The sequence below is a fragment of the Labrus mixtus genome, chromosome 7, assembly GCF_963584025.1.
Source record: "Labrus mixtus chromosome 7, fLabMix1.1, whole genome shotgun sequence".
NCBI classification, from domain to species: Eukaryota; Metazoa; Chordata; class Actinopteri; order Labriformes; family Labridae; genus Labrus; species Labrus mixtus.
This window is the reverse complement of record NC_083618.1, coordinates 12,639,003-12,652,279: the sequence shown is the minus strand read 5'-3', so window position 1 is coordinate 12,652,279 and position 13,277 is coordinate 12,639,003. Positions and strand designations below refer to the sequence as shown.

General features: G+C 39.2%; 3 protein-coding genes across 6 annotated transcripts; 1 reads left to right on the top strand and 2 right to left on the bottom strand.

The window, feature by feature from the left end:
* Positions 1–108: 108 nt before the first annotated feature.
* On the bottom strand, positions 109–1,280 carry rbp7b (retinol binding protein 7b, cellular). 2 transcript variants are annotated; one of them, XM_061043029.1, is made up of 4 exons: positions 1,095–1,280; positions 603–781; positions 395–454; positions 109–229 (listed from the first exon to the last, which is right to left on the bottom strand). In XM_061043029.1, exons 1-4 carry the CDS (start codon positions 1,165–1,167, stop codon positions 176–178), a joined length of 366 nt encoding a protein of 121 aa, XP_060899012.1. In that variant the 5' UTR covers positions 1,168–1,280; the 3' UTR covers positions 109–175. The 2 variants fall into 2 exon arrangements, with proteins under 2 accessions (XP_060899012.1, XP_060899011.1); XM_061043028.1 differs by having other exon boundaries at positions 395–496; positions 1,095–1,257.
* A 335-nt stretch (positions 1,281–1,615) lies between these two features.
* Positions 1,616–2,706, top strand: LOC132978037 (inner membrane-spanning protein YciB). Its single transcript, XM_061043031.1, has 4 exons — positions 1,616–1,710; positions 1,807–1,869; positions 1,964–2,043; positions 2,493–2,706. Exons 1-4 carry the CDS (start codon positions 1,637–1,639, stop codon positions 2,678–2,680), a joined length of 405 nt encoding a protein of 134 aa, XP_060899014.1. The 5' UTR covers positions 1,616–1,636; the 3' UTR covers positions 2,681–2,706.
* A 416-nt stretch (positions 2,707–3,122) lies between these two features.
* On the bottom strand, positions 3,123–12,994 carry h6pd (hexose-6-phosphate dehydrogenase (glucose 1-dehydrogenase)). 3 transcript variants are annotated; one of them, XM_061043024.1, is made up of 5 exons: positions 12,885–12,994; positions 7,407–8,064; positions 7,210–7,327; positions 6,278–6,547; positions 3,123–6,161 (listed from the first exon to the last, which is right to left on the bottom strand). In XM_061043024.1, the coding sequence occupies exons 2-5, from the start codon at positions 8,037–8,039 to the stop codon at positions 4,816–4,818; spliced, it is 2,367 nt and encodes a 788-aa protein (XP_060899007.1). In that variant the 5' UTR covers positions 8,040–8,064; positions 12,885–12,994; the 3' UTR covers positions 3,123–4,815. The 3 variants fall into 3 exon arrangements, with proteins under 3 accessions (XP_060899007.1, XP_060899008.1, XP_060899005.1); XM_061043025.1 differs by lacking the exon at positions 12,885–12,994 and adding an exon at positions 8,583–8,835; XM_061043022.1 differs by lacking the exon at positions 12,885–12,994 and adding an exon at positions 8,522–8,799.
* Between the last annotated feature and the right edge of the window lie 283 nt (positions 12,995–13,277).

The window sequence follows — 13,277 nt, the reverse complement described above, 5'->3', positions numbered from 1 at the left end:
TGTTTTGTTTCTTTTTTTAAATTTCAACTTTGGTCACAGAGCCTTAACTTGGCTCTTCTCTCCATCTATGAAATATAAGTGGTCAAGCATTGAGTCGCCCACATCACATTCAAATCAAACGCTCTTTATTTATGTATACAAGCAAACTACATTTTCTTGAGCTCTAGGATAAAGATCACAGAGACCTTTTATAAACTTGCTTGCAGACTTGATCCTCACAGGTAAGTTCCTAGAGAATGTAAACATTTGATTTGTAAAAAAACTGTAATATAAAGTAAGAACAATGAAAAAGTAAATGAATTGTATTTTTTTAAAGGTTATGGACAACACTTATTCATGTCAGTTACATTTTTATGTAAAATACTGGAAACAAGGTTATCTTTCAGAGGCATACCAGATGAAGCTCATCTCCCTGGATCCAGTGAGACCACCCTCGGTTCTTCTTCTCTCCTCTCTGAACACACACCAGCTTATCATTTTCCCAGTTCACTACAGTCTGATAGAGAATAAATATACATTCATATGCACTGGACTATACATACATTGAGATAGTGATAGCAGTACAGACACAGAAAACCTTTCAAATACTTTTGAATTTTTACCTGGCATGACCTGTTGTCCAATCCTTTCGTCACTTCAATGAACTCTTCTCCAATTTTGAATGACAAATCATAGTTTCTGAAAGTAGTGAATGTCTTTATTGTGAAACAGTCACCCTCTTGCTCAATTACCTTCTGTGGCTTCAACAGTGAGGCAATCTTGCGCGTTGCAAAATCAATGCCTGGATTTCAAAATGAAAAGAGTTTGTTAAAACGAGAACTTTCTGTTGTTAAATTCACGCAACACATTGCTTCTTTGTCTTTTATTGTCTTATGGTCAGAAAATACGATAAACTTTTAATATCTATGGACAAGTAACTCACTACAGGTCAAATGTGCACACTGATGATAGTTTATGGTGCTGTGTTCTAAAAAAAATTCTTTGAATTTTAATTTCCGATGAATGATCACACAGCCACAAATTCAAAACAAAGCACAAAAATGTCAAAGAGTATTTTCATAAAAAATGTCTTTAAAAGCAGCAGTGATACTTACCAAGTGAAATCATGTATCCCTCAAAATTGACATTGCTGACAATGTCCCATGTTCCACTGAAGTCAACAGGCATTTTAGATATAAGTGTGGCTCTCTTGGAAACTCAACAGCACAAGTGTCTTGAATAATCAGACCTTAAAGTAATGAGTGAGATAGTACATTGTGTGGCAATATGGAGCAGGGGTGATTTGGTGATATTTGGACACGTACGAAAGAGAAGCACTGGAGGGCAGAACAGGACTATTTAACCATGAAAGGAGGAAACTTTCTTCTTCCCGTTAAGTCTACATACAGGAGAATGTGCTACATGTGTTAGGCTGGTGGAGCCAGCTTTGACCCGAAATACAACGACCTAATCTTCAGGATTACTTTTATGTGCAAATGTTCAGGTAACACAATATGCAGCACAAGTCTGTGGGCATGTGCAGCCTGAAACACAATCCTTCCTCCTGGTCACATGTGAAGGTGCAGGCAGTTCCTTCAGATGAACACATCCAGCCATCAGGATTAGTGTTTCAGAATAAACGTCTGCCTGAACATCCATGTTCCTCTACATGCTAATCTACATGGCTTATCACAGCAGCAGATGGATACCAAGGAGTAAGAGGTTGAAATTGTAAGCTATTACAATTAATGTTTTGGTTTGAATTTGTTAGAAAAAAAAAAACAACCCCTGTGTTCATTCAGATGATTTTTCATGTTTTATTTGCAGTCAAATTGTGAATGTGGTGTTCACTGCGCTGGTTCTTGTCCCTCAGTTCGTCATCTTGGGAAGGTAACGAGAACACCGGTTGATGTCGTCCAGCTCATCGGCCATTTGTAAAAGAGGGAATGATGCATTAATGATGATGTCTGTTTGTGCCTTAAAGTCCCAAATCATCCAGATACTGTAACCAGCCTCTTCTGAACAACCTGTCAGCCTCCATCGCCTTGTCCTTCATAGCTGCAGGTACATTTAGCATCACAGTAGCATGCATAACAACAGGGTTTGTACAAATTCTTAAAAGTGTGGAAAATGCCATATTTATACAAAAAAATAAAAGTAAGAAATCTTTATCAACTTTTTGACTCAAAAACATTCTTTATTTAAAACTTAATTTGGTATCTTATCTTCTAAATCACTCATGTAAACCATTAAACTTCAATATCTGACATGAACAAAATATCACATGTTTTTGTGTAGTCCGTTAACAATGGACTTGGATTGAGATTGACTTGGACGTTTTTCTGGTCTACTCTTTATCTAGTGTGTTTAGGTAACCTAAACATGTAGGAAAAGTGCATTTTCTACCCTTTTATAACCAGTCTATTCCCTATAAACAGTCTTTTACATGTCTTCAACAAGACAATGTGAAATACGTGGATAATCAGACATTCCTTCATTCACTTTTTTGATAGGTTTCTCTGTCATAGTCACATTGACTGACCCAGTCCCTCAGAGCTTGTGGGCTTCCTATCATGTGTTTGGGCTGCTGACATGTGGACATGGATTGAGCACGGCGGTCCTCACTCTGACAGCAGCATCGTGTGTAAGAAACCGACTGTTACCATTTAGGTCCTATATTCAAATTTCAGACTCAAAGTGATTTGTTTATGTAAATTCACAGGCTAAAACCACCCCCGAGCTGTACTGCGTGTCCCTTTTCCTAACAGTCGCTTCTATTTTCAGTACAGGTGAAGTATGTTTCTCATTATTATACATACATGCTGTAAGAGACAAGTCGTACAAAGAGTGTTCAGTTCAAAAGAAAAAAACACCTGCTTCTGTCTCTCCAGCTTTCTTCCTGCTGAGAGGAGCACTCTGGTTGGTTAAGAGGCCGTCTGTGATGGACCTGAGTGGAAACAATGAGCGGTAAAGCAGTCCAGCTGTCACATTGGTGACACCTGATACTCCACATATTAAAATTTCATGTGGTTTCCATACCAGCAGACACTTAAAACCATGGGAACATAAAAATAAAAAAGGAAAGTGACTTAATCCTCCTCACGTTTTGAAGCTCACTGCAGCAAGAATACCAAAAGCAGATGTGTGTCTCAATGGTTGAAGTGGTTTCCTTTTTATTTGTTGCTGGAAGGTTTACATTTGTTTCATGTGCCGTTAAATACACAGCAGGTTCAGTTTATAGTCATACAAATATAGATGTGGTCTCATTCTAAAAGTGAGGCTACCTTTAACAGATAATAGAAGGAAAATCAACAGGAATTAAATGATATTGACTAAATCAGGATGTTTAGGTTGAAGTATCAAAAAGTAAACATGGTTTTCTAAAACAAATGATTCATAACTTTCATATAAACTGCTTTGGTCAAGATGAATGTGGAAAAAATAAAACTGGAGAATCCAGTCAGTGCACCATGTTCCTGCATTTTGAAAAGTCAACAAGTATCCATTTAATTCTCTTATAGTTTATATTAATCTTCATATGATGTATTACCACCACAAACCAAATCCAAATGTTCACATCTGATAAACCAAACTTGAAGAAAAGACAAAAACACAGCATTTTTAATGTAGCATAGACATAGCATAGTTTGTGTCCTGTAGCAAACAGACAGTCTGAGTCACAAGTGTCCACATTACAGTGCATAATAAAGTATTCAGTGGATGAATAAACACAGCTACATTACCATGATGTTGGTTTTGGGTCTCCTGAAATGCTCATCATGGTGGATCCAACAGGCACTTTAACACGACTGATGAAGCTCAGTAGCACTTTCATTCTAAGGCAGTATGAATCGACTGGAAATGGAAGTTAGCTGCCCTTGTTCAAAAAGCACCTAAAGATCACAGGTGTCATATTTTGTGAGAGGAATGTGTGTGTGTCAGGAAGGTGCTTTTTGTAAGTGATGCACCAAAATGATGTTCAAAACTGTCCGTCTGATCATAACTTTATCAGTAACAAATGGTTTTATTTGTTGTATTAACATGTAAAACAATTCTATATTAGTGAGTAATCTGTTTGAGCCTGTTTTAGTAACAAAACATACAATCAAGTGATAGAAATTACAATATAAACGGCATTTCTGCCCTTTTACAAATTCACCTGAGATCATATGAACAATCTTGGTTTTACACAAATGAAAATGAGTTTGAAGCGTTTACAGCATCAGTATTTCTTTAACTGCTCTATGCTGTGTTCTTTGTAAACTGTGGACATACTGTGTGTATACTCAATATGTTTATTTAAATTCATTGTGAATGTATTTGAGATTTTCACTCATCTCCCACATAATTGGCCTTTGACGATCCTTTAAACATTCTCAATATGCATCAGACACTCTCACTCTCAAGCAAAAAGAAAGATTTGATTGAGGTTCTAGGTTTCAATTCGAAGGAATATTAAAAGTTGTTTTATTGTCACACCGTAATGCAGCGGAAACTCTCTCGTGTTGGTCAACTCATGTGTTGGAGCCTCATATGATGACTTTACAGCAGTCCCAACAGAGGCCTGTTTTCAGCTTTTGTACAGCTATCCATTTCCATTTTCCCTGCCAAATAAAGCAATGACAGCCATGATGCATTTCTGCTGGTTCATGAGTTCAAGTCTGAATCTATAAGAACTGTGACAGGCTTAAACACAGGTCAGCATTGTAAACCTTTCTGATTTGTGATTAATAAACTCATACATGTACAACTGGTACTTTTAAGTGCTAGTACACCATGTTACACCACAAAGCTGTCCAATGAACACAGCTATTAAAAATCCAGCTATTAAAAATCCTACCCTAGAAGTGCATCATAGTCTAGATACCAAACCAATCTGCCATCTGAAGGCTTCACCCCAGTGACGGGCCATTTCTCAGGGTTGTCCTTCACTCGGCTCAGCTGGGTGATCAGCTCATGCTTCCCTTTGCCCATCACTAAAAGAGCCACCTCGTGGGCTCGGTTAATGGCGCTAAAAGTTAAGCTCATGCGCTGGTGAGGCTTCACGGGGCTCTCAGTCAGTGCCACCAAACTCTCCCCATGCTTGTCCGTTTTACTCCCAGGGAACAGAGAGGCTGTGTGGCTGTCGTAGCCGACTCCAAGTAGCACAAAGTGGAAGCTGGAGCCGTTAACCAACTTCCTGATCTCTTTCTCATACAACAGGCGTCCTCCGTCCTCCTCCACACAGAGGCGCTCGTTCAGTTGCACCGGCATGGGATGGATGTTGTGGTAGGGTATCCTCACATGCTGCAGAAGGTGGTCATGCAGGTTTTGGAAGTTGGACTCAAATTCAGTCACTGGCACGCAGCGCTCATCCACCATCCACACATGGGTGTCCCTCCAGGGAAAGGAGAAGTGGTGCAGGGCAAGCCGGTGAAACAAAGCGAGGGGAGTCGCCCCGCCAGAGAGGGCGAGATGGAAGACACCACTCTCAAGCACCGCCTTTTCGGCTGCTCCCTGCAAGTCAGCAGCTAGTCTCTCCACCAGCTCCTCTGCCCATGCAGACACCATGTCAGCGCCACGAAATTGACCCTGCATCACCTGGAAAGCGTTTGCTGATGTGCCACCCATCCGGTCGTTGTTGATGATCACCACCTCGCTGTTGTAGCTGATCTCTTTCCCTATCAAACGGACATTCAGCAGGTCTCCGTTGTCTGCTCCTCCGGGGTAGATGCGTGGAAATGAGCTGGCTATGCTGCTGAGAAGTGGTGTCCACATCCCCCACGAAGCCAGCAGGTTTTCAGTACTAATGAAACTATCTTTACGCCCGGCAAAAATGTAAGAGATCAGTTCTGAATAAGCTTCCCGCTGCTCTGTTGGAATTTGCACGTAGTAGTCTGAAATGGGCAAACCTTGAATGCTGACGTCCTTGTGCTCTGTCACTTCTTTCCACTCCGAGTCTTTTGAAACTGGCTTGAATAAATTCTTACTCACCAGGATTGCGGGATATTGAAGGCTGCCATGGCCAAAGTAGAAAACGATCTGTTTGGGCTTACAGTGAACGCTGTTGTGGTTCTGAAGACAAAAGATGTCATTCTTGAAAACGATGCGTGCATATCCCACCCGTTCATCCAACTTCTTGCCTGAGATCAAAAGAATTGGGACTCCTTCAAACTGGGCCTCATCGATGTGTGCCAATACAGCTGAAACATAAACAAACATGATCAGTTACCAGCAGAATAATGGGAGATTTGTACAACTCAACTATTAAGAATACATAACGCCATAATAACCAAAAAGAAAGCTCTTAAGGGTTTACCAGCAAATGTAGGTATGATACTGATGTGATCTTTGGTCTTATTCAGCTCCTGCTGAACCTGAGTTGTGTACTCTTGGTACTGGCCAATCACAGCCTGATTCTTTCCTATAGGCAGAATAGAGCTGAAGATGCGCAGCTTGTTTTGAAGGACTTCCTCACTGCTGCTGAGATTCATGGGGAGCCTCATGGTCAACAGGGTCATGACTTCAGTCAGGTGGTTCTGCAGCACGTCTCTGATCACCCCATACTGGTCGTAGAAAGGGATACGACCTTTAGGACAAAACATCAAAGATCATGAATAGAAGACCCTCGGGCCTCATATTTAAAACTCGTATTAAAGTGGGTCCGAAGTGATCAGATCACTGTGGACAGAGTTAAGTGGGGCCACTGCCTTTTCACATCCGGGGTAACGATTAATTTGATTGACGATCTCTTCACATTCTTATCTGATTTAACATTTATTATTTAGAACTTCAGTTGTGTAAAAAAGCATCAGTGCGCACACAGCCCACATGAGTACAAGCGTGAGTGAAGCTTGCAAGCCATAACAAATGATGCATGACAGATTAGCAATAAATAATGCTAAAGATTCTGCGGTTAAAAATTAATAAACATTCAAGTTAATTTGTGAGACATATTAAAAGCATGATACATATGTCATGAATAACATTATGAAAGGATAAAAAGAGTGGTGTTATATGACGGTGTTATAGATTATAAAGTGTGTGTCTGTCAGTAAACTCTCTTTCTCTTTTACTCAAAGAATGTGAAGACATAGTTTATGCATGGTGGTGGGGTGTGCACAAAAAATTAAGACTTTTTACATTTTAATTTGTATTAAATCAGTAAGTTTCAATGTATTTTATATTTCAATGCTGATCAATCCAGTTTATCATAATAATTATAACAGTATTAAAGACATTCTTTATTACCTTTAACATCCAGGGTCTCTTTTAATACAATCTCCACTCTCTCGATGTGATGCTTGTTCCAGATAGGATCCAGAAACTTCTTGTTCTCTATCCTAAATGGAAGAATCTTTGCAACCACCTTCATACAGAAACAGAAACGCATGCTGTAAAATCAAACATCTGATTAACAGAGTCACTACTGTGTTGGACTTTCCTACCTGCTTCCCCAGGTAATGGTCAATTCTGTACATTTCTTCATCCTTCAAGGAGCTCCCCAGCTGAGACGCGAGCACCTGAGCACTCCTGAAGTCATGTCCAAAAGGTTTCTCCAGCACTACCCTCAACCACGCACCACTCGTTGGTCTGCAACTGCTGTTTATTTTCTCTGCAATGTCTGCATACGCAAACGCTGGCACTGAGAGGTAGAAGAGCCTCCCTGCCTCCGTAAGTCCCTCTTGTTGAAGCTGCTGCTCAATGTGCTTGGACAGACCTTGGTATTCCTCTATGGTCTTTAGCTGTTGATACTCTGAGAGCCGTAGGAACTGCTCTTTCAGCAGAGCGCAGCGCTCCTGTGACACATCCTTCGGGCAGTTCACTGCCTTCAGGATCTCAAAGAAGACAGGCTTGGCCTTGTCAGCAGGCGTCAGTCCTCCGCCATAGAAGGAGAATGTGTTTCCACTGCTAACGTGGTTGACGTAGAGCTGGAAAAAGCCCTGCCACAGGTACTTCTTTGCCAGGTCACCTGTCCCCCCCACTATCACCACGGAAACATGGCCCGGTGTCTGTGCATCCTCACCATTTCCTCCCTGGGTACACAGAGTGACCAGGAGCAGGACCACACACACCAACATGCTCTACTCCAAACCGTCCAAACTCCTGTATGAACACAGCAATGAGAGGCATTACATACAGGCAATTTGTCAAGACACTGCTGAGCAAGAAAGACAACATGTCAGAACTTTATATGAAACTGACAACAAGCACAGAAATTTGGTGCTGCTTAATATTCTAGTAATCCAAAATGGATTAATCACGAAAAAAAAACCCCAAAAAAACAGCCATCACTGTAGTGATATAAGTAAATTCAGCAGGAAAGCCCATCTTTACCCAAAACTAAGTGAAATGAAAAGAGACGTGGAAAGCAACTAGAAAGGGAGACCCAAACTGAGAATAACCTAGCAACATTTTAATAATGTATACACATATACCCTGCTTCTATTCTTTGTAACGCTACAAAAATCCAAAAAAGATTCAACAATTCATATAGAATGAAATTAAAGAGAAGAGAAAAATAATTGGAACAATTTGCATTTAAAGTAATCATTAATATTACCTTAAAATACACTTTAGCAAAGAGATCTCAAAAAACAGAAAATCATATAGCCATAAATTACTGAGCGATGTCTTTTCCTCCCGCTGTTTTAAAGTCCCCTCAGAGCTTGTGGTGGTCCGTTGCTGTTAATGTGATGAGTGAGATGATCACAGAGGCAGCAGTAGAGTTTTTGGACTTTGCTCAGGGGTAACAATCCTCTACAACAAATCAATTCTTGTTTAAATGCTGCGAGAATCAGATCAATTTATTGGTGATTTTGCAATGACAAGAGGCCTTTTATTTAGAAAGAATGGCAATGCTGCAAAATATTCTTCAGTCATACTTTGGGAGGGGGCAACTGGGGTGGATGAAACTGAAGTTTAGATTAAATTAAAAAAGAAGACTAGTGGATATTAGTCGAATGAATCTGTGTCCAGCTCATGTTTGTAGAAAAAATGCAAACCAATGTGACACACTATATTAGGAAAGCTATGATGAATCTTCTTCAGTCCAGTACATGAGCTTAGCTTGTCAGCTGATACCAGGTGTCTTTTTGAAACACACATTGAAAAAGAAAGTTCACTATCTGTTAAAGAGGCTTAAAGATCATTGCTTTATGTGTAAGGTAACATTAAGTTTGACTTCAAATGTACATGCCTTACTTTGTATGTTAATGTAACAGATACAATCATGAATTGAAGTCAAATTTGTTGAGAAATAAAGTTCTCTGGTAAAACTATTAAACTGTATCAAATCAAACGCATGACGACTCTGTGGTATATGGGTGGACATTTTCCAATTACTCTGGTGTGTTCTGCCACTGATTTAGACTCGAGCTGCAGAGATCTTGTGAACTAGCTCCTTTGTAACTCCAGATATGAAGTAACTGTCTCTAACTTGAAGTCATCAGACCCAACTGATGACTCAAGTGTCACCACTGGAGGCAATTTATCAGATTTCACGCCATTGCAGCAGCACTCCTAAAACATTCAAGCCGCTCTTTAAACTCCCCTTTCAACCAAATATTAAACTCATGTCAGAAAAGGTCAAAACTGCAAAGGGAACATTATGAACACATGATCAGAGCTTCTGTTATAGAAGCCAAGGATGACTGAAAAGTTACCCTCATTGAAAAGAAAAACATTCAGTTAAGTCTAAATTGTTAAATTGTCAAACTCATTAGGACTTATTAAGTCTCAAGTTTGACTGTTATAATCTTATTTTACACATTTGATAGACAGATTCTAATTAGGACATGAGAACTGGAATACAATCCGCACATTGCCAAATATCCTGAAGACTGATCAGAGAAAACCTTTTTCTTTTGGCCACGATGTGAAGAACCAATGGAAACCTAAACAGATATTTCATATTATCATTGTCTTGGTTTAGTTATTAGATCCTCATTGCTGCCTTTGTAATATACAAAAACGAAGTGACTAAATGTCAGCAAGGACGTGTTATGAAGCTGCTTGGCATCATGGAGCTATAGAGATAGATATTCCAAACCTGATTAATGACAGAGACCATTTCATCCCTCACTGAGGAGAAAATTGTACGGGAAACCCACGGTGTTATGAGTGCAACATCGGGATTCCCGCATGCCACAGTCATGTTTACACAGCAGCAATGTAAACAGCAAAGGCCACTCTGCTTGGACAACCGCTCAATTTGGGTTCTGATAAGAAATATTCCAGTAAACGAAGATCACAGCTGTACAAAATAAATAGACATACAAACACACTGTTTCCAACCTAATATATATATATATGTTTATTTTAATAGTAGCTCTTTGCTGCTGTTAGGGCCAGAGTATGTAAAGCTACAGAGGCCATTCTGTTTTCAGTAGGATTTTCTCAAATTCCATTTTGGAGGGATAAGCATCCCCTAAAACTTAACATTTGATCCGGCACATTGGTGTTGCAAAAAAAACTCTAAAGCGTCCTCTACAAAGTACACCAAGCAGTAGGTTTCCTACATAAACAACATCTAGTAGACGTGTCCAAACCTAAAAAACAAAGCTTTGCCAAAACCTTAAGCAGCAAGTTGTAGGTTGGAGACCCCACTGAATGAATTTGCAGGAAGATAAGTTAGACAGATCATTTTCAACAGAATTTATGAACAATACATTTTAGTCATTTTTGTTTGTTTCATTTAACTTCCACATTAAAAACAGAAAACAGGTTTCACATGAATAAATATGGATCTTTATGACGGTCTTGTCCATGTTTAGTCATATATATCGTACAGTCCACAGCAGAACAGATTCTTGTGTCGGTAGGAAGCAGACACTTATGGTAGTGGAAACTGAGTGACTGTTGTGTTCATGTTTGTTATCTTTTCTCTCTCTGTTTTCGCTGTACTCTGCTTATATTGTGGACACAGTGCTGCAGGAGCCGCATGATTCAACAGAGCTGTCAATCATGGCTTCTTATTCTGTTTTATAGCATCAAATTAATTATGAAAAAGAAAATTATCCAAAAAAAAGATGACTCATTTCAAACACAAAATGGTGTAATTATAACTTACTATCATGAGGGGTTTGAGAAAAATGTATCTGACACGCATTTTGGTAATTAGGCCTATATTTTATAGTTTAACCCATGTCCCACCTGTTAACATTGAGGAGGCGGGGTTTATGACCTATACTGCAGCCAGTCAGCAGGGGGAACTCTAAATATTATGGCTTCACTTCCCTCCCAGGGGGCTGTTGCTTAGTCCATCTCAGACACGTGCACACATATAGTCAAAAAAGGAGTTTGAGCACCTACTGTCTGGCCCTCTATAGAGGAAGTGCGCTTTTTAAAATAAAATTAAAATGTATTTTTTGTGCACTGACAAACAGATATATTTGGTTAAATAACAACGTCAGGTCAGGAGAAGGGTGAACCAAGCCAGCGCAATGCCCTTCTCGATCCACTGGAGCAGCTGTCAGTGTACACTTTATACACCCCCTCATGAAACTGTATCAAAATAGAAGTATTACGCATACAAAAAAAACACACTTAGTCTTCACTTCAAAACATATCGTAGTAAGCTAGATTTAATAAGAGATCAATAAATTGTAAGATGGAGAAAATCAAGCAGTTGATAAAAGCTGAACAGTGCATAACTAAATTGCATTTAGGCCTACTGTTTCTGAAAATGAATTATTAGTGCCTATTAGTGAATAGTAATAATAATAATAATAATAGTTTAATGATATCAGTTCAAATGTTCATTTGAGGTACTTATTTTGAGTTGTTAATTATTAATTTAATTGTAAATAAAGTGCCCAGAGTGTATACGATAACATCAACATAGAGCTTATATATATATATATATAAATATATATATATATATATTTAAAACAGACCCCGTGAGGTCTGGTCTCAGCATTTAAAACCCCATGATTAACATATTGAAGCGATCTAGATCTAAATCATATAATCAGCTCTTTGTTGGATTTCTGTGTTCCATTATGGCAGGTCATATATGAACAATGATACAACTCTGCACTGCGCTTTTCCATGAGTTTGTTTTGAATACATATATTTTAATGTTTTTACAAGTGTTAAAAACGAATAATTCCAGGCGAAGGCTATATTTGTTTAATCGTTTTGGTGGAATTACCCTTTTGTGAGCCCCTTTAAAATCCTGGTCCATTCTAATATACAATCTGTATGTCACCATGTTTCAGTTTAAAGCTCATTAGATTATACAGCCCTTTCCCTACAGTGTGTGTAAGCCACTGCTCCAATTCATTTGGGAAACGCGACACCACTCAGTCAGTAAAGGCTCCCTGAACGCATCCCGTAGCCCACGTGTTGCGCTCATATCTGATACACATACAAATGCGTGTTTCCTGCCTCTTAGGTCGACTCGATACTCGCCCAAGAGGAAACAAAACTCAACAAAAAACAGACATGGGGACAATTTTCGGCCACCAGGCTACTTAAACGACTGAAACCCATAAACCTCAAAGAATAAAAGAGGGCAAAATTAGCCAGCAAATCGCTTTTGAACAAAAATGTTATGATTATCTATTTTCATAAATGTACATCATAGTTACTGGACTCAATAAGCTGTCAGTATGCACATTAAGTCACTACCCCCTCTTAATTTATAATCATTTCAAAGTATTCCTTTACTTTAGTTGTAAAATACTAAATAAGACACACTGACAGACGGACTAATGGTTGACTTTATCGATAGATTACACCTGCTAGCCGCCTGTCTAACTTCACTTCCGCTAACATTAAAAGCACACAATGCTCCACGAACAATCCCGGGAAATAAAATAAACACTGTCAAAAGCCAACGCATTAAATTAATAGAGCCAACCCCGATCACAGACATGTCAAAGACAGCGGAAAGACTCTTAGAAAGTCATTTGGTTACGAACCTGCTTAGTGGTGGCATGAAACCTGCAGGAAACAGCTTCCTGCACTGGTCACGTGACGCCTTCCTGCAGCTGAGAGATCAGCCTGTAGGTGGAGGAGAGTTAGCTCCTACTATTCCTGTAGTATTATGACATTTAACTTTCACTCACCTTCAATGGTGCAATGAAACTGAATAGCCTACATTCACGCAGGTACTGCACCTGCATTCAACGGAGGCATTTGTACTTTATTTATTTTGTATTTTTTCTTTATGGCTACTTATGTCAGCAGTAACTTTCAGATTTAATGTTTTCATAGCCTTCCTTTATAATGAAATACAAATTAATTACAAATTTGGATTTTTGAATGTAACTTTGAAACGAAAAATTGATGGTACCTTGTAAGTATCGGACAAA

Coding starts and splice junctions, on each gene's coding strand:
- LOC132978037 (XM_061043031.1), top strand. CDS start 1,637: ATGTTCCTCTACATGCTAATCTACATGGCTTATCACAGCAGCAGATGG. Junction 1,711..1,806: donor AGGAGTAAGAGGTTGAAATT/GTAAGCTATTAC, acceptor TTTTATTTGCAG/TCAAATTGTGAATGTGGTGT. Junction 2,044..2,492: donor CTTGTCCTTCATAGCTGCAG/GTACATTTAGCA, acceptor CTTTTTTGATAG/GTTTCTCTGTCATAGTCACA.
- rbp7b (XM_061043028.1), bottom strand. CDS start 1,167: ATGCCTGTTGACTTCAGTGGAACATGGGACATTGTCAGCAATGTCAAT. Junction 782..1,094: donor GGGATACATGATTTCACTTG/GTAAGTATCACT, acceptor TTTGAAATCCAG/GCATTGATTTTGCAACGCGC. Junction 230..394: donor AGGGAGATGAGCTTCATCTG/GTATGCCTCTGA, acceptor TACATTCTCTAG/GAACTTACCTGTGAGGATCA.
- h6pd (XM_061043024.1), bottom strand. CDS start 8,039: ATGTTGGTGTGTGTGGTCCTGCTCCTGGTCACTCTGTGTACCCAGGGA. Junction 6,548..7,209: donor AGAGACCCTGGATGTTAAAG/GTAATAAAGAAT, acceptor TTTGTCCTAAAG/GTCGTATCCCTTTCTACGAC. Junction 6,162..6,277: donor TATCATACCTACATTTGCTG/GTAAACCCTTAA, acceptor TTTATGTTTCAG/CTGTATTGGCACACATCGAT.